We start from the raw sequence: 18,844 nt of genomic DNA on the forward strand, positions 1-18,844 counted from the left end.
AGGTAGCTACCCATGCCGTCAACCTTGCAAAAACTGCGGCGGACGTCAGGAGAGAGAGAGAGAGAGAGAGAGAGAGAGAGAGAGAGAGAGAGAGAGAGAGAGAACATACTAGTTAAAACCTATTTCTCTCACTCTGCATTTGATTGGCTGAGAGAAACATATTAGCCAACCAGGTGTAAGGCGAGATGAATAGCCTAATAGCCTGTAAGAAGTATACCCTTTTTCTCTCACTCCTCCGTCACACTTTCTGTACGCACGAGGCCATCTCCAGTAATTATGCTTATAACGGTGCTCTGAGCACTGAAATAAGTGACTCTGAGGCCCTACACCACTGATCTATAGGTATATGAGCATTACGTGGTGCTCTTATTTACCGAAAACGCCAGAAGCTGCGCTAGTGTCGCTATTCCCCTTCGAAACTGTTCCTTGACTGTTCCATTTCGTAAACTTGATTCTTTGACGAACGGACTCTGTAATGGCCACTTCCAAAACTACAAATACTTATAATAGACAAAATTGGGAAGATGCTGTAAGTTTGATGCTATTTTACATTGCCAAGTGATTTTTCCGTCAACGCTACATCTCCGTTGCAGATATACAAATTAATCCAATTCTTTCTTCCGCAGGAATTTCCGATATTGTGTCAGACATGTTTGGGCGATAATCCGTATATTCGCATGGTAAGTAAATTATTTAACGCGGAAGATCGTTGTTGTATTACTCCGTTCTGTAAGCACCTTCAATCAGTTAAAATTGTAAACACAGTTGTACAAGAGATTATTACCTGTGTCAGTAACTTCGGACTAAAGCTGTTTAAGTAATTAATAATCAACATAAAATATTCCTGATAAATGACATCTTGTTCACTATATTGTATATTTTTTGCAGACAAAGGAACGCTATGGCAAAGAATGTAAAATATGCATGCGTCCATTCACGGTGTTCAGATGGTGTCCAGGTGCACGAATGCGTTTCAAAAAGACTGAAGTTTGTCAAACATGTAGCCGCCTGAAAAACGTATGTCAGACGTGTCTCTTAGACTTGGAATATGGCCTGCCAATCCAAGTACGAGATGCTGCGTTGAAAATTAAAGACGATTTGCCAAGATCTGATGTGAATAAGGAATACTATGTTCAGAACATTGACAATGAAATAGGCAAACTGGACGCAACAACACCAGCAGGTGCTGTTGGTAAATCAGCTGCCGCCAGCGACTTGCTGATGAAGTTAGCAAGGACAAGTCCATATTATAAAAGAAACAGACCTCACATTTGCTCATTTTGGGTGAAAGGAGAGTGTAAGAGAGGGGAAGAGTGCCCTTATCGTCATGAGAAGCCCACAGATCCCGATGATCCATTAGCAGATCAAAATATCAAGGATCGTTACTATGGAGTAAACGATCCAGTTGCTGACAAATTGATGCGCAGAGCAGCGGCAATGCCGAAATTGGAACCACCTGAGGACAAATCAATAACAACTTTGTACATTGGAAATTTAGGGGATGTTTTGACAGAAAAACAGTTGCGTGATCATTTCTATCAATATGGTGAAATTCGATCAATTACAATGGTACCGCGGCAACAGTGTGCCTTCATTCAATACACACAGCGAAGCGCGGCCGAAGCAGCCGCTGAAAGAACATTTAACAAACTAATATTGGGAGGAAGACGTTTGACCATAAAGTGGGGCAGGTCACAAGGCCGACAGGCTATTTCAGCCGCAGAAACGATCAGGGAAATGTTAGAGCCTGTTCCAGGGCTTCCTGGGGCTCTTCCCCCTCCACCTGAGAATATGGGTAACAATTTCTTCAATTTGCAAGCCACACCAGGAATCATGATGATACCCCCACCTCCAGTAGCTCCACAATTTATGTTCACTCCTCCAATGGCTGCTGCTGCACCTATCTTTCCTCCAGGAACTACACCAATTCATTATCCAAGTCAAGACCCATCGAGGATGGGAGCAACGCAGGGTATTGGCAAACCGTGGCCAGAAGAAGATTAATATTTGTATCTGGTGTAATATCACTGTAAATATAGGACTAATATAATTACTTCTATTCCAAAATAACTTCATGCTTTGTCACTAATGTGATAAACGAAGGGAGTTTGATAAAAATTAAGGGAAGCAGTCAGATTGATATGCACTTGATAACTGGAAAATTTGTATGCCCATCTTCATTATTCACACTGTGGGAATAATGGGCTGGGTTTCATATGATATGGAAACTTTTACAATATTAAACTTCTCTGTATTAGATAACAAATAAAAAAAGCTGGATCAAAAGTAAATGACATCTGTCTTATTTATATTATTTGTATACCACTTCACAATTCAGTCTGCACGATAGTTTTAACCATTGCCAGCAATTTGCTGCAACAGTGTATGAACGTAAAAATTTATCGAACAACCACGTGAAATTCCAGAACATTTTCACTGAATTCGCCTGGCACGACGTGATACGAATCCAAAGGCCTGAAATAAGATGAGTAAGCTTTATACAATAAAATACTTTATTCTGTAAGCTGCCATTAAAAGGATCTACATTATTACATATAATAATTGATCAAGTTTTAAAAATTGTTTGCATATTAAACTATGATAAAAAGTATCTATGGGAATAAATAATTTTGGCGATGGATTGAAGATCGATGAAAGCATTGGGATTCAAAAATTTGTAGATATAAAGATAAATTCATGGAAGGCACTATGCATGTGAGAAAGTATGCACCCCTTAAAAAACATTTATATGTATTGAACATTACATGCCAAATCTGGATATTATTTCTAGACAGGATCATGTAACTCTTGTACCGTTTGAAAAGCAAGTCAAACAATTTCTTGCAGTAGATAATATCATATTTTATATATATATATATATCTTACGTTTTTTATGTATAATAATACGTCTACGTTATAGTTTTATTTACATATAACTAATCTGATTGAAATTCATTAATAAAAATGTTTTGTTTCGTTTCTTAATGTAAATTTTTTTTTCTTCTCCAAGCATTATGCAATTTGAAGCAAGTTTTGATGAATGTATGAAAATAATGCTGCTGAATGGTGGAAAACTAAAGATGGGTTAGTACAAGGAATTTCAAAAAACTACCCTAGCTCAACTGCATCTTGTATATTGTACCTTACTATTAACCTTATACATATTATCATATTCTCGACAGTTTAGAAAATTTTCACAATGTGGAATGTTCTGCATATTTGGGAATGGTAGAATAACTTACTACCTATGTCGAAAAATTGTTACTGGACGAAAACGGCACTTAAAAAGCTGGAATACAACGTGTGTAAGCACACGGATTAGTTATCGATATTTGATCTCTTAAACATACTATCAATATTCAATGTACTATCGTTAAATCAGACAACAAGTAACGATTATAAAAAATGGGCTTAAACTTCAAAAACTTCAACACTCAACATATGTAGTTTAAAAACCAAGGTTACACGAATAGGCGTGCATTTTGAAACGTATTGTTGTAAAAGAATATTATCAGAGAAATAGTAATATTTGGAATGGTTTACATACAAGAAGAACACGACCCATATTTTTGACGAGAAGTCGAATTAAAATTAAAGAATAAAAATTCTTTTACAATTAATGAAATCATGAATTATAGTTAATATTATTTACAATTCTTATTGTTGATTAAGGCCTCTTATATTGTATGTTTCAATAATAGAAATACGTCCTTTGGATTATATACATTTCCATAACATTAAAATCAATTAATAATTATCTAAATATGCGATGAATGTTATGTTTTATTGTAATTGTATGTCAAATGAAAATTCTATTGTAAACTGCATTTCTGAAAAACTCTCCGAAACAATTTAACAATTCATTTAGTTGTTACACTTTCTACACTAGTATATATTACTAAATTTTCAACAGTTGTTATGTTAGGCACGTAGGTATTGTAAAAGTCGTGAATCATTGCGATTTTTTCTTTCTCATACTCAATTAAATTGCTCTAGGTTCACCTAAATTCTAAATGGGGTATAGAATGTATTTAAGTACACTTCAAGTTTCAATAATTAAGTACTTCTCAGTATGTGTCCAACGTTTACGTTGAAATGCTGCCATTCGTTAATACTTGCGTTATAGCATACTTTCGTAATATTAAATTTGTTTTCTTTACCATATAAATAGGGAAATTGTTTTAATATCTATCAATAATTATCTATATAAAAATACTATTCTATAGTATTTCATGGTCGCTGGTATTTTCAAAAATAAAATTATTCACTTTTTGAGCTGCCCATCGAATCAGAATTCTGTGTAAAAAAAATCATAATCCGAATATAAGAGGTGGTGCCGCACAAGTTCTTCTAATTTACATATTTTTGTTATCTTTTGTTACGTCAAATTAGGGAATTAGGTGTCCCATGAAATACTGAACTTAGCCGTATAAAGCCACGGACTTTGTTTCATAATGTGTTCCAACAGGCAAATTTCTGTAAGTACTAGATCCGGAATACCAGATATGTGCTTGTATTCAATTTCCACCTCAATCTAATACTCTATTCACATATTTACTATGATGAATAAGAATAATTTGAAATTATTCAATGATTCTTATCTTACAAAATGCTAATATTATTTCTCTAAAAATCAAAACACATATTCGCACCTTCGTCATATGTACAATAGCTTTTGAAAGAGGCCGCCTAATCGCCTGCTACGAACGTTAATAAATATTGACAGTGAAAGAATTTTGTGCCAAACGTGAATCCATTTACCAAATTACTCTTTACTATAAATCTAAATTCATGATGTAAGTCGGCAATTTGCACTGATTGTGGAACTTGCGAAAGAAAACCGGTTTAACAAGTTTTTACTTTATAAAAGATACGACTTTTCGAGGTATATATTTCACGGTCGTATTTATCAACGTGCGCAAGTATCCTAACTTATTATTTCGAGTCCAACAATCACAGGTACCTGTGAATTCAGTGCGTGGAATGTTGAATACATTGCTGCCCCTTCCCCCCTGCTAGGAAAAAAAAAATGTAACCATTCTGTCCTTGTTCGTATCGAATTTGCCAATAGATTTATGGAGTAGAATCCGTCTGTACTATATACATTCAATAAAGGAGAAAAGAATCTAGATGCCTTCTCTAATTGTTCGAATAAAAATGTAGCAAACAGTTTTATGGCAAATTTCTACCTATAATCTACCATCACTGATTTTCTTTTTTGTTCCTCCATTTTACCGATTCTTTAATTTATCTAATTTGCTTATTGATGCTATATGTTCCGTTCACTTCTCAACCTAAAGATGTAAGACACCTTGATCATGATTGAAATGATTGTGATGGTGGTGGTGGTGGTGATGTGGGTGTTGATGATGCGAAGTTGATGCATCATCATGTAGTGTTACTCCAGTTAAGTCTACAATTTCATCAGCATCTTCATCGCTGCCAGTTGCTGCGCTCTGCATTGATTGCTGGCTGCCCGACGAAAGTTGACTGTTACGAGAGAATGAGCCACGTCTTGGGGCTGCTAAGGCACCTCGCTGATTGGCTGGCTTCACCGTTATTATCAGATTTGATGAATTTGCCACCATCATATCCGTTACCTATGCCCAAAACGAGTTTTCAGTAAAAATTTCTCTCTATTTTTTATCGTGTATAAATTGTTTCAGCAAGTATAGATGTATTGTACTATAGAAGAGGCGTTTACGAAAATGTGTATTTTCAATCATAATTTTACATATTACGATAACTGTGATTGAAAACAATTGATCATAAGAGAAAAAACTATTCAATATTCTTGTTAGCAATAAACATGACCAACGTGATGAATAGAAATTGAAATAAGAAATTACTTTTTAATTAATCTCAGTCATAGCCAAGATCAAAACCTTATAAAATATGAATCTACCTGATCTAGAGTTTTTCCAGCTACTTCTATTCCGTTCACTTCCAGCACTTCGTCATTCACTGCAAGAAGGCCTGTACTTTCAGCAAGACCGCCAGGAACCAATCTGCTGATAAATATTCCTGGTACTTTCTCAATTCCTCCACCAGCTGAAGGGGGTAATACTCTCACACTACTCCCATCTCTGATGTAAAAACCAAGAGGCTTATCTGAACCGTGCTTCAAAAGCCGAACACGTCGGCACGTCTCTGGTAAAATATCCACATCGATGATAGCCGAAACCTATGATGTTGGAATAAATATTTACTGAGTATTGATTATTCTCCATATTAATCATCACATTCATTTTTTAATAATAATTGTATCAACATCCACGTACATAAGGCATTCAATGGTCAACCAACAATTGAAAAAATTATATGTGTCGTTATCGGATGTACAAACCTGTCTGAAATCATGGGGATTCGATATTGCCAACGATTTTGGTTTCCCAGGTGTTCCACCTAAGATACTTGATATTAAATTCCGCGGTTTCATGGTTCCATATCCATTCATTTCCTCCAGACTATCCCCTGCAAACATAATTATTTAATTATTTAATTAAAATAAAATGATATATATATTAAATATTAAATAAATAAATAATTAAAATTATGTAATTCAATTTGAAAATCACACTAGTTTCAGTCAGCATATTCAAACAAGATGTATCATCTTATATATTTGGAATTAGGAAGAAGGACTAGGTATTTATAATATATGCGATTAAAATGACAAGATATTGCTTTAATCAAAAATTGATGTAATCCCTTCTGGTCAGATTGTGAAAATACTACCTGTTCATTGATTCATGAAAATTGAAAGAATTAATCGTCAAAGTATATAGCTTTGATAAATAAACTGACATTGTCATTAGAAATCCTACTTGCCTCTTATATATAGTGACAATTGTCTTGAATAATTTTACATGCAAATCACGTTAGACTCAGACATTATGGCTGACAACCTCCACAAAAGGCAACAGGAAGGTATGCTTGGAATGCTCATTTGAAATCAGCAGATCATAATTTAAACCAAACGTAGATAATATATAAAGATATGTAGGGCATCTGCTGTTCACAAAGAAGCATTCCAGAGGACTTACTGACGTGTGGATCAAGGCTTATCACATGTAAGTATGTGAGAGAAAAATCATGCGTAGAAATTGATTGTATAATAAACGCCCCCTTTCGACTTGGATTCATTCTGATTCAATGATTCAATACAGCTCTAATTATAACGTATAAAAAAAGATATTGTGAGAAATGAAAGAATTTTACGAGAATGAAAATACAGCTACAGATTTACAGACTCATCTGTTTTTATCTTTAATATTAAAGATTAATTATTAATTATTTATATTTAATATTATTTCGCCATCTACTTAACAGTGTCTTATTAAACTAGACGACCAAAATGAAAAGAATAATAGATGTGAGTGGTCGGTTGAATATCTTGTGGTAATCATCCACTAACTTTTTGTTAATTGACAAAGAAACAAACACTATGGTTTTAGCATTGAAGTCTACCGAATTTTTGTTAGTTTCAGAAGTATGTGAAGAAATATAAAAAATTTCCGTTCTCTTTCATATTAGCAACAAGAGTTCAAAGTACCAGAAAATAAACCACAGTGTCAGTTATTTCCACAATGAAATTTTATTATAAAAAATTTGTACAATCACAGGATTAACACATTTGAAATAGAAATTAGTATGCGTAACAAAAAAATTTGATCTAAAGTACCCCTAATTAACTAGTAAGCTTGCAACATCAAACGTTAATTAAATTTGTTAAAGTATGCAGTGATGAGTGTATATAGCTTAAAGTTACAATACATTATATGTATGTATAACAATTATGATTTTAATAACCAGCATATAGGTCATCCAGATTTTTAGAAAAGCTAAAGCTAACAAGAAAAATATGGCACTGTGTTTAGGTTCTGTGGTTATATATTCAGTGAGAGAAATCTCGAGGTAAAAACTAAGCTAGATATATTTTATACCGACATTACTTTAATGGCAATTTATAGAAGATCACAGATAGTAGCAGTAAAAAATTGGTCACTTTTAATATTATCCTCTGCAAGTTTTAATCACTTTCAATAAATTTTCAGAACCATGTGAAAATTAATCGACTGCGAATAATTCGCAGTAAAATATCACTTTTTGGCAAACCGCATATATTTTTTAACCAATGTAAATTACACACATCAAACAGCCACTGGCCAAAGGCACCCCAAAGCTGTACTCCGTCGCATTTTCATACACCAAAAGCCTGCTGGCCCATTCTGTCCCATTGTACCACAACTACTGCCTTTTCGCACACAGAATAAATATTGATATTAAAAGAAATCTCACAACCGTAGATAAAATCTACCTCGATGCAAGATTGCAATGATGGTCAACAACTTATAAAAATATCCAAGAGGTTGGAATATATAAAGTTGAGTTTTTGCATGCAAGGTAACCAGATTAAATCCCATTCAGTTATCGTACGCAAAATTATCAAACTGCCACAACACGTCTGTTATTGCTCAAACATATAAAAGCAGCAAGTTGATAATACACTTTCCATTTCAAAATACTAATAGATGGCTAATGGTAGATAAAAATGCTGTTGAATTGCACCGAGGTATCGAAATGGCCAACCAACCAAGAAGATTAGATAAAACTTGAATTTACCTTTGCGTTGAATGATGATTCTGAGGACTGGCTTAGCAGTAAGCAGTGCTCTACCCAAATTATCATCGTTGTTTATAGGGAGTAGATCTCCATCTCTCGGATCCGTGTATGAGATTAAAAAACTAAAATCTGCATCCAATTGGTGCAACTTCGCCAGAAGATTTTTAAAGTCCTCATATCGAATTGTTTCATTTCTGTTCAGCGAGAATCTTCTGAATTCAGCATCAAACTACACATAAAAGGAAAAAATTATTTGAAATTATTACACATCATCACAAGTTACAAATTTGTACTTATATTATAACTAAGAACAAGAACTCCTCGTACTTTTTGAAAGAAAGCATTGCAATATTGAGGTAGCTAAAAAAATGTTAAGACAATGGTCGTGCTTCGTAATAATATTGGGAAACATACTTTACTTTCGTTTTTTTTTCCTATATGCAATTATAATTTAAGCTCTGCATTGAGCTGTAAAGGGGATCGGTAGAGCTAGACGATTGAAAAATAAAAATAGAATCACCCTAGTCCTGATGAAATCATAAAATTGGAACGAGTCACAAGCCCTTTCTATGACATAGAATGCACTGAATGACTCATATAGTTTGAAGAAATATTTAAAAAGAGTAATCTGAGCACGGTGAGTAAATCAGAGATCTGATCCATGAGATGAAATACATATGCTTTCTATGTATTAATAAATGGATCATCGGAATTGATTAAAGATCATTGATGACTGAGGGTAGAAGAGGAACCTCACCTTACTCTTCACCTCGACGATGCCGTTGTCCACGCGATGGTGGAGTTTATTTTTTGACATGGTTTATTTGAGAGATACAGAAAGAATCTCAGCAAAACCCCTGTCGCCGAGGGCGAAAATCCATAAACAGAAAATAACCCGTACAACACGTAGGGACGCGAGTTGTTGGTAAAGAACGCGAAACCATAGTACGAAACAGGCAAGCTGCTGAGTGATTGGTTACATATGCAGGCAGCTGGAGCGGAGAGGCGCGACGAGTCGCTGCTCGACGATACGGTACCGTAGTTGCGTAGGTGTCGCCATCGTTTTATTCCGTGTTTATTATTCAAACTAGCATTCCAATTTCGAACACGGAGAGATGGGTATGAATCCGTGTAATTCTTCAGTCAACGTCGTGTATGAATGGTATGAATACAAGCCATGTAAGAATCAAGTATGGACAACCAGCAGCAGTCAACCATGCCCTTTCCAAAATCGTCACTACCGAAGATTAAATTTATAAACTCTATCGAATATTTTCTAGTTATACACCGGATCACTCCGGCAATTTAGACATCTAAAGATCGTCTCACACTCGGTGGAAAATGTCGCAAGAAATTCTCGCAAGCGAATGGAATGTGGAGTGAGGACACGTGTATAAGTCTCAACTTGCTTTCAACTACGCTGAACTACGCTTAATGTCAACCAACCGTCGGACCGTCATCAGTCATGCACTTAGTATTTTTCAGAGGCATTCCAATCATTACTAGCGAGTAGCGCATCTAATATCTAGATGCGTATGTTCATCACCTCTGTATGCAAATGCCGATGATTCTTAAGTTGTGACGACAGGTGGCGGAGATGGAGATCTAGACGTATGTATCGGGAAACAAGATAGGTGAAGCTCGGTGAAATAATACAGGAAAAAATGTATATAATAAATGAGAAATTTGTTAATGAAACATGGTTAAATTAGTTTGTTGATAAGACTGTCATTTTAGAGTCAATGTAATGCTGGAAAATAATACAGCGTTCGATGCAGCAATGACATTTTTATTACGAAGACTGCTTTAAAAATTTCAACAATCCTTTAATTAATGCTGGTCGCTACCATAGACTTATAGAGATAGACTGCGCAGTTTGTGCACCGAGCTGAAGCCGTAATTAGAAAAAGAGAGCACAGCTGGGGAAGGTCCTATCTGTTGCACGAACTTGTTGTGTAGTGAGCAACCGCTAGGTAGAAAAAGTAATGAGGCACGCGGCGAGCATGCGGCGAGGTATGTTTTCATCGGTAGAGGCATCGACAATATGTCGATGAGTAGAGGTATGCGTTTCCCCTACCAAGTCACCGGTTAGAATGAGAGGTCCGACTCCAGCTGTTGCTCTTTCTTTCTAATTACGGCTTCAGTTCGGTGCCCAGATTGCGCGGTCTATCTCTATCAGCCTACGGTCGTTACGCCATTAACCAGTAACCATTGGCTACTAGCCGATCAATCATAATTAATCAATTACTTGACTGAGTCTTCTGTCAGCGTAATTGACATCAGTTGCTGACACATGACCACTCACGTGATTGTCACCTTAAAGTTTATGACTGACGCTCGTCCACGAAAAAGTTCGTGACGCTCTCTAACGGAAGTACCGGGCAACCTAGCTGTCTGATTTTGCTTTGTTGATAGAAATAATCGAAAGGTAAGAACTGAAGATTTTAGTATCAACACTTGGGAGTTGGGCTTACACTAGGTTTACGTGTGTGTGGTTGACGTGAGATGAGAAGCCCTTAGAAATGAGTGCAGTGGAAGAACAAGTAGAACGACCGAAGAAGCGAAATGATTCATCTAAAAAACGTTTGTCGAGATTAGATTCCGAGGAAAACAATCCGTGTTTGAAGGTACACGCATACCGATAGATACATAACCCCCAAATGTTATGTAAAATAATATATTGTTGAAAAACTTTAGTGAATTATTTTTCTTACATTTCAGGAACACCATTTATCACTCAAATGTCTCAATGACAACAACGCTGATCATGATGCTTGCAGCCTACACTTTATCAATTACAAAAACTGCAAAGATTTTTGGGTAATTTAACGTTATTTTAGTTTGATATCAATTCACTATCATGATCTCGTCACGTATTTAAATTCGCCATCTGCATCTTTCCTTTGTTAAAGGATAATTTTCAAATGTTCACTCACATATAAAATGATTCGGTGGCTCTCAAATATTTTTCTGGTATTTCAGTATCAAGTAACAAGAGAACGTAGAAGACACGGCGTCACACCCTACCTTCCACCACCTGCAGAGAGACTAAAAATTAAAGAAGATTATTTCAAAGCTAATTCACCTAAATAATTCCTTAAGTAGGGTAACAATAAACTTGTGCAATATGTATAATCACAGAATAAATACTGTATTTAGTTGATTGTTTGAGTTTGTTTATTTGAAAATGTGAGTGTCTATAAATTACCTACCAATATCCTGTACGTATGGAGTTGTTTAAATATTAAGATATTGTACATCTTTTACCCATGAAACCGGGTAAAATAGATACACGGAGAAATATTTCGAATGTGTAATTAGTGTGACATCTATTATTTGTTTACCAAGTTGTAGACTCATCATTGATAAGTATGGCTGTTTGTGACCATCATAAGGATTGCTAAAAAAAGTGTAAAAGGCTATTTTTTAACTTCTAATGAGTGATGTGTGTATACAAAGCTTGTAACTGAAATTACTATGTTGGATACTGACTTATATGTAACGCAATTCAAATCTGACCTCAATATATACGGATACGCACTCACTAGATCTGTGTATCGCTGTTATATAAGAGTTCACAATTATTTTGTACATTTTTCTTAACTTATACTTATTATATCATCAAGTCTGTCACACTTTATACATAAATGCGATATTCAATATATATCTAGTATATGAATTACAAAACATGGATTGCTTTTAAAATACAAAAGAATACACTCAAAGGATAGATCAGTATTAACAGATGACAAGGAAACTTTATTTCACTAATATTTCACCAGTGTTTACGGTAGATTATTGTTAGAACAGGCAAGAATTATGTCAAAATTTAATTTTGTTCTACTGTACAGTTCCTTTGTAACTTAAATTTACAGTAGCTTTCCTTTGAGTTTTCCTTTTGCATATACATGTCGACCACTTCAATTAATGTAGCCTCAACGTTTCTGGTACATTTGAATTCAGCCCCGTAAATGATAGATTACATTAATGTATGCTATATTTATACAATCAATTCAATAAAGATAATAGTAAGAAGCGAGGGGCGTTGGAAAAAAATTCAATTCGAATGCATGTCAACAGATTTAAAAAAGTTGACCTACTCTAGAGACGTACTAAGTATTTTCAAATCAGTTATTACCGTGCAAAACGAAATATCTAAAAAAGATTACGAAAAAATTATTTAAAATAATGGCTAGTGAAAATATTGCATCCAAGAGACGACACATGTAAAGAACTGAGAGTTGTGCACTTGATTATCTGTGTGTTAGCCAAAACCAAAATACATTAGAAGAGAGCTAAAGAAAATTAAATGCTAATCAGTAAAAAAAAAAAACATAGTGTGTAGATATACAATGTACAATAATATATTACTTTGAATAGGATTCAACGTGTGTCAGTTTTTCTATTATAAGATCATTTTGTTTTTGTTAACAGTCAGCAAAAGTTTTGTGTATAATAAGAAAAGCAAGACTAATGTAAAAAAAGTTTAACGTACCTAACAAAAATTATTGCACTGAAATGAACTTGGCAGGCCTACTGTGTTACGAAAATTACCTATCTATCTAATTGTAAGTTATATTCTGTATATGAGTTGCATGGTATAAAACTAAAGCGAGTGAAGATTAAAAAAGTATATAAGCGACGTTTCAGGTATTTGGCTAAATGTTGTTTATTACGTTGTTGTGGATTCATTGTTCTCATCTCCTCTCTCTCTATGTTCTAACATGCATCGTCAGCAAGTAGTCATTCAGAGTGTTCTCTTATGTGAAATGTATATATACGGAAGTGATGGCACATTTGTCTCACCTGGAACAAAGTTTATAGCGATTATTGGTGTTTCAATACTTTTTTGGGCTCAAGTCATCAGTCGTAAGAATAAACCTATGACAAGAAAACCGTAAATATAAAATAAACAGACATGTTTTTAATGTTTTACAAACTGATGAGTTGAAATGATTGACAAATCCGCAGAAAAAATACTTTCAGGTCTTACAGTAGAAAGTACAGTACAGTAGTCCAAATATCTGAGTTCATGGATCTCGAATGTAAAAAAGGAACTTAAGGATACATTCTACAAAGAATTCTGAATGAAAATAAGCCAAAGGATTTTTGTTTTGAGAAAACGTCAAGAAATGGCATGAAAGGACTAACGTAATTTCGTACATTACGATTGTTATTCGGTTTTTGGCGTTTGAGATCCATGGAATCAATATTTGGAAGATGGCGGCCATGGAAATTAAAAAATTAAAAATTAAAAGGACATGGCCATCTACTGTATACAGGTATTTCTTAGGGGGAAATGGTGTGCTTCAGAGTAAATTTAGGGGAAACCTTTAGTTTTAGAATGCTTATAGGGAAAGTGAAAAAAATAGGGCAAATTTACTTTCACGTGAATAGGGGAACCATTACGAAAAGCCTATACTCTTCTGGAAAAACACGCTTTTTAAATAACAAAAATTTTAAAAACATTTCCACAATTCGGACAGTGCTATACGCGAATTTTCCAGCTATGGAAAATATTTCATTTATGCTTCACCTGTTGAAAGTTCATAGAATATGTGATGTCATGCGTTCTTTTTCTTCTAACTCAAATATTGTGCAAGCAATTGTTCAACACTTGGCCCTAAGGTTTTTTTTTTGGAAATGGAACATATATCTAAACTCACCACACAGGTTCCGTAGTGAATGTGGGCAACAAGTGCAAAAATGGATACTAGATACATGATTTCAAGTTCAATCGATGGCACCATGAAAGAACAAGCGACAGCACCGGCTACAGGAATTAGAATCCAAGGAAATATCTCACATCTGGTGTTGCTCATTTGAGAAACGATTAATCGACACTGCGAATAAAAATAAAAAGAATGAAATGAATTGAATTATTGGAGAATCTATATGAGCGGTTCCACGTCACTTCACTCAAAAAAAAAACCGTCAAGTCACGGATCTTTGCGCCATTTGAAATATCCGTAGTATTATGTGAAAAAAAAATAATCTGTCATTTGTTAATGTTGTTATAAACCGAAATAAAAAATGTAGTTTTCTAAATCTAATTTCAATGACCAATATACTTATTTACTTAAAAAAAAACCGTTTGCTAAAGAAAATTTCACAATCACAGATCATCTTTTAATATAGTACTACAACGTATCAAAAAAAATTGATTAAGGAAAAAATGTTGAGGTCAAACGTGGACGATAATGGATGGAAAGCCCCATCGCATATGCTGCTGGAGATAGCTACCGCTCGTGCAGAAAGAAGTGTGGCGAAGGAGGAAAGTGTGTGAGAGGTATAATATAATATACGCAACACACCGAGTTCGCGGGAGTAGCGCTGACGCGAGACGAGACGTTTCATTTTTTTTCTCCGGCCCTAGTAACTTCTCCATCAATTTTTTTTTTTAGGATTAAAGAGGAAGGATACAGGTATCCGAAAAAAATTATCTCCATGAATTGTTGTTAGTCCCGCGGAAATGGCAGCGAAATCAAAAAAAGAAACGGTAAAAAAATATTGAAAGAAATTTTTTTTTCCCAAATAAATTTTTTTTTATCGAAGCGCATTCCTTTACGAACAGCACGATTGCAAGATCAGTCCGCTCCGATGTATACTTTCGGAGATATGAATTTTCAAACATAGCAGTGCAACAGTGATATACAAAACTTTACATAGCTCGAACTCGGCCATTTTTGAAAAAATTTCAAAATCCTTGAAATTGTATTTTTTTTTCACATAATGCTACGGATATTTCAAATGGCGCAAAGATCCGTGACTTGACGGGTTTTTTTTTGAGTGAAGTGACGTGGATCCGCTCATATGTGCAAAAATTTGAATAAACACTTACACATATGTTGGAAAATATCGTTCCGATGGCAAAGTAAATTATTCTTGGATCTTTTTCCATAATGTTGTTGGGCGAGTATGTTACCCAAAATGTTGCAATAGTAAAAAATATAGTTGCAGGTACTAGTGGTCGTACGGCTTCAGGGAACGATCTCATTTTCCCTGTTTTGTCTCTATATGATCTATAAAAGTTAAAAAGAATAAAAACTAGAGCGATGCTGTAAGTGTTTCGAAATCATATATTTGATAGAAATTATGATAATTCCTCATTTCTGCTCTCTTGGTGGAGAATTCGAGGTGATGAAATAAAAGAATAACAGTTACTTGTATATGTTCCAGACGACCATTGGTAAATTAGACACTAATGCACTGACGTACAGTAACATTTCAAACATAATACCAGCTGAAATTCCACCCGGAAGTTCAAATTTCCAAGCTTCATGACCACCAAATGTCGTCAGAATAAAGACGATGATAGTAGCCTGGAATAGATTAGTCCCTTTGAAATGGGGAATATGAAAATGAAGAACTAAATTATCGATACCAGGAAAAACATATATTCATCTTGTGTCTTTAAAAAAACATTGAAATAAAGGTCAAGAAAAAAAAGCTTGTTGCAAGTGAGCATGATACGCTTTTTTTTGACTTTGTTAAAGTTAAGCCAATTGATCCTTTACAACTTTACAACACAGAAATAAAATTAAATGATGAACAGCTGTCAGCTACAATAATTTTACATTAACTCAAGAGATTCATAATACCAATATTTTGTGAAATAAATTTTCATTACTTTCAGTAATGTCTTTTTCTAGGATTGTTGAAAAATCTATCGAAAAACGAGTTGGAATCTTGCTCCGGAAAATTAAGAGTTAATTAGCCAATGATTTTTCTACTTTAACAGGTTTTCATAGCAATGAATAATATGTCAATCAGAATTGGACTAACCAGCATGGACGCATCATATCCCCAGGGCAAAAAGAGAACACCAGTGTTGTATTTTTCCCAGTGGCTTAAGTAGAAATTGACAAACACGTTCCAAAGAATGAAATACATTCTAAGGGGTGCTACACTGTGATCCGTTCTACCAAATATTGAATACATGCAAACAGTAATCAGCATAGCCGTCCAGCTATCGAGACCATGGTCAAACAATTCTCCTAATGGTCCAGATGTTTGAGTGCGTCTTGCTTGTTTCCCATCAATACCATCTAATTTTCAAACAAAGTAACAGTTATTTTATAAGTGTCTAAAGACTGAAATTTTTTTTAGGTACCCTTGAGGAAATAAGTTACCAAATTATTTAAATACACTTGTTTGATTATTTCTGCTCGTTTGAGTGTCTTGAGATTTTGCTCAATCTTCGTACTGCTGGTTAAACACATTATACGAGTCATTTATTAATCTTCTCTTAACAATCGTGCTTGGTTCTATTTTCTCAACACAAACTAAAGTTTAAGATGGTCCACATTTTGAACAAAGTACTTATGAAATACTTGCCAAGTGTATATGCCATGAATATGTTAAAAGCAGCCATAGCATACACCCATCTTGGTATATTTGGATATTCTGGCATATCGTCACTAGATGCATAAAAGTAGTAGTCGTAGCTCGCGAACATCAAAAAATTCACAACGGTGAATAGGAATCCAGTGAACGTCAGTAAGTTCGGAGCCACCCATTTTGGACAATACTACATTACAAAAAATGATGATGATAAAACAGATACACAGATTACATAATAATTTTATCTAATCTCAATTTGACGTAATGCTTTCAAACTAATTTTCTAAAGAGGTTACTCATTTTGAAATGTAGGTCCAACACGTAAATTGAAGAGGACAGATTATGAAAATATCATCCTTGAAGGACCTTGTAGCGCAGACTTTTTTTGGTCCAACAATCATTCTGAATAGATTCACGTTTTCTTGATAAAATACCCAATAAAATTCATTGTGAATGGAAAGCTGATACCATAAAGTGGATAATGAATTGCATAATATAAAAATTTAAAAGTACACAAATCATACTCCTGATTCACATATGCATTTTGAAATAAACGTGTTGATTAGTTGAACGAATTTTAATGAAAATGATAGTAATAGTAAAGAATAATTTTTACCTCTACTACTTTGTTCCAGAAAGGGTGCATCACATAAATACTCAAGGGACTCGTATCCAGTGAGCTGTACTGTAAATTAAAAAGACAAATATTCATGGTTCTCTGCGTAGAAGATAGAGATTTGTACAAGGAGTGACTTTTTGAAAATGAGAAGACATTCGCTTATTGCTGGAATTCTGAGTCACTAATTTATAATCTATCAGCTATAAGCATGGGTGTGCACTGTAACGAACTGTAGCAAACCTGATTCGAGGCAAAGAGCAAGAATGTATTTAAAATACGCACTATGCGTGATCAGAATTTTCATTACATTCCAACCAACGTAATTTTCATTAGACATGAATTATATAAATTTGTTACAGCATGTCCCAATTACTGATATACCCTGTACTACCTGTAGGGTGTAATTTGGGTTTCCAGATAAGCCGCAACAAAACTTAATTAAGACAATTATTGATATACGAAATTGAGAGTGAATAAAATTAGTGTTCACCTTATAATTTTCGAAGCCCATAAGGTGCTCCTGCGTCAAATAGTCGACTTCCAGTTTCATTTTAATAATTGTCTCGATATCAAGAAACGTTAAACTAACCACAAGACAAGTCACTACTCCACGTAATAATAAACTACTATACTTCCATCAACTGGTTTAAATTAATCAATGATTAACATTGTATTACAAAAGTATATTTCAACTAATTTCTATTAAATAAATAAACATTTTTCGAAGTTAAGACTAGAGAAATCGGACCTGTGATGCAAGTGTAAATGCTCATCACAAATCCTACGATTTATAGGCAAATTTTTCCACACAACATACGCATGCGCTTATCACGCGTTAACGTTAGAGCCTGGAATACGTAGTGCTGTGAACTGGGCTCGTCTTCTTTTCGGAGATCTCCGTCAGAGTCACTAGTCAAGTTTACATCAAAGCTTTACACTAGTTTGGAATAAAAAGCCTGAATTACTAGATAGCAGCACCGGTTGGTGGTCAACATTGGTCAACATCAGAGAGGATAGGGGTCAACACTAAATCCTAATGCTCGCATGCGTGATGGCCTAAGGTGATGGCGACACTCGGCAAAGGCAATACAGTATACTCTGTGTCTCTCGCTCTGCGCTGTGATTGGCTGAGAGAGCACGCTCGGTCAATCACAGCGCGGAGTGAGAGAGAGAGAGTATACCCCAATTGTCATCACCCAGTCACAAGTACGAGCATTGGGATGGCACATCATGTGTATAACTTGTGAAGCTCGATGG

General features: G+C 34.8%; 4 protein-coding genes across 5 annotated transcripts; 2 read left to right on the forward strand and 2 right to left on the reverse strand.

Moving 5' to 3' along the window:
* The first annotated feature begins 375 nt into the window (after positions 1 to 375).
* Positions 376 to 2,719, forward strand: LOC124406572 (pre-mRNA-splicing factor RBM22). The gene is made up of 3 exons (XM_046882004.1): positions 376 to 529; positions 627 to 680; positions 889 to 2,719. The coding sequence occupies exons 1-3, from the start codon at positions 476 to 478 to the stop codon at positions 2,002 to 2,004; spliced, it is 1,224 nt and encodes a 407-aa protein (XP_046737960.1). The 5' UTR covers positions 376 to 475; the 3' UTR covers positions 2,005 to 2,719.
* A 1,440-nt stretch (positions 2,720 to 4,159) lies between these two features.
* LOC124406573 (partitioning defective protein 6) lies at positions 4,160 to 9,748 on the reverse strand. The gene is made up of 5 exons (XM_046882005.1): positions 9,383 to 9,748; positions 8,626 to 8,854; positions 6,347 to 6,474; positions 5,906 to 6,184; positions 4,160 to 5,600 (listed from the first exon to the last, which is right to left on the reverse strand). The coding sequence occupies exons 1-5, from the start codon at positions 9,440 to 9,442 to the stop codon at positions 5,295 to 5,297; spliced, it is 1,002 nt and encodes a 333-aa protein (XP_046737961.1). The 5' UTR covers positions 9,443 to 9,748; the 3' UTR covers positions 4,160 to 5,294.
* A 1,328-nt stretch (positions 9,749 to 11,076) lies between these two features.
* LOC124406937 (coiled-coil-helix-coiled-coil-helix domain-containing protein 7) lies at positions 11,077 to 11,788 on the forward strand. The gene is made up of 3 exons (XM_046882629.1): positions 11,077 to 11,252; positions 11,347 to 11,445; positions 11,608 to 11,788. The coding sequence occupies exons 1-3, from the start codon at positions 11,148 to 11,150 to the stop codon at positions 11,716 to 11,718; spliced, it is 315 nt and encodes a 104-aa protein (XP_046738585.1). The 5' UTR covers positions 11,077 to 11,147; the 3' UTR covers positions 11,719 to 11,788.
* A 961-nt stretch (positions 11,789 to 12,749) lies between these two features.
* On the reverse strand, positions 12,750 to 18,413 carry LOC124406936 (ethanolaminephosphotransferase 1-like). 2 transcript variants are annotated; one of them, XM_046882627.1, is made up of 8 exons: positions 18,078 to 18,411; positions 17,585 to 17,653; positions 16,963 to 17,155; positions 16,411 to 16,673; positions 15,790 to 15,947; positions 15,467 to 15,647; positions 14,292 to 14,468; positions 12,750 to 13,431 (listed from the first exon to the last, which is right to left on the reverse strand). In XM_046882627.1, exons 1-8 carry the CDS (start codon positions 18,135 to 18,137, stop codon positions 13,369 to 13,371), a joined length of 1,164 nt encoding a protein of 387 aa, XP_046738583.1. In that variant the 5' UTR covers positions 18,138 to 18,411; the 3' UTR covers positions 12,750 to 13,368. The 2 variants fall into 2 exon arrangements, with proteins under 2 accessions (XP_046738583.1, XP_046738584.1); XM_046882628.1 differs by lacking the exon at positions 17,585 to 17,653 and having other exon boundaries at positions 18,078 to 18,413.
* Positions 18,414 to 18,844: the final 431 nt, after the last annotated feature.

The sequence above is a fragment of the Diprion similis genome, chromosome 6 (assembly GCF_021155765.1).
Source record: "Diprion similis isolate iyDipSimi1 chromosome 6, iyDipSimi1.1, whole genome shotgun sequence".
Lineage (NCBI taxonomy): Eukaryota > Metazoa > Arthropoda > Insecta > Hymenoptera > Diprionidae > Diprion > Diprion similis.

Coding starts and splice junctions, on each gene's coding strand:
- LOC124406572 (XM_046882004.1), top strand. CDS start 476: ATGGCCACTTCCAAAACTACAAATACTTATAATAGACAAAATTGGGAA. Junction 530..626: donor GACAAAATTGGGAAGATGCT/GTAAGTTTGATG, acceptor TTTCTTCCGCAG/GAATTTCCGATATTGTGTCA. Junction 681..888: donor ATAATCCGTATATTCGCATG/GTAAGTAAATTA, acceptor TATTTTTTGCAG/ACAAAGGAACGCTATGGCAA.
- LOC124406573 (XM_046882005.1), bottom strand. CDS start 9,442: ATGTCAAAAAATAAACTCCACCATCGCGTGGACAACGGCATCGTCGAG. Junction 6,475..8,625: donor AATCATCATTCAACGCAAAG/GTAAATTCAAGT, acceptor TTATGTTTGCAG/GGGATAGTCTGGAGGAAATG. Junction 6,185..6,346: donor ATCCCCATGATTTCAGACAG/GTTTGTACATCC, acceptor CCAACATCATAG/GTTTCGGCTATCATCGATGT.
- LOC124406937 (XM_046882629.1), top strand. CDS start 11,148: ATGAGTGCAGTGGAAGAACAAGTAGAACGACCGAAGAAGCGAAATGAT. Junction 11,253..11,346: donor AAAACAATCCGTGTTTGAAG/GTACACGCATAC, acceptor CTTACATTTCAG/GAACACCATTTATCACTCAA. Junction 11,446..11,607: donor AAAACTGCAAAGATTTTTGG/GTAATTTAACGT, acceptor CTGGTATTTCAG/TATCAAGTAACAAGAGAACG.
- LOC124406936 (XM_046882627.1), bottom strand. CDS start 18,137: ATGAAACTGGAAGTCGACTATTTGACGCAGGAGCACCTTATGGGCTTC. Junction 15,948..16,410: donor GATATGATGCGTCCATGCTG/GTTAGTCCAATT, acceptor AATCTATTCCAG/GCTACTATCATCGTCTTTAT. Junction 14,469..15,466: donor CGATATTTTCCAACATATGT/GTAAGTGTTTAT, acceptor TTTTATTCGCAG/TGTCGATTAATCGTTTCTCA.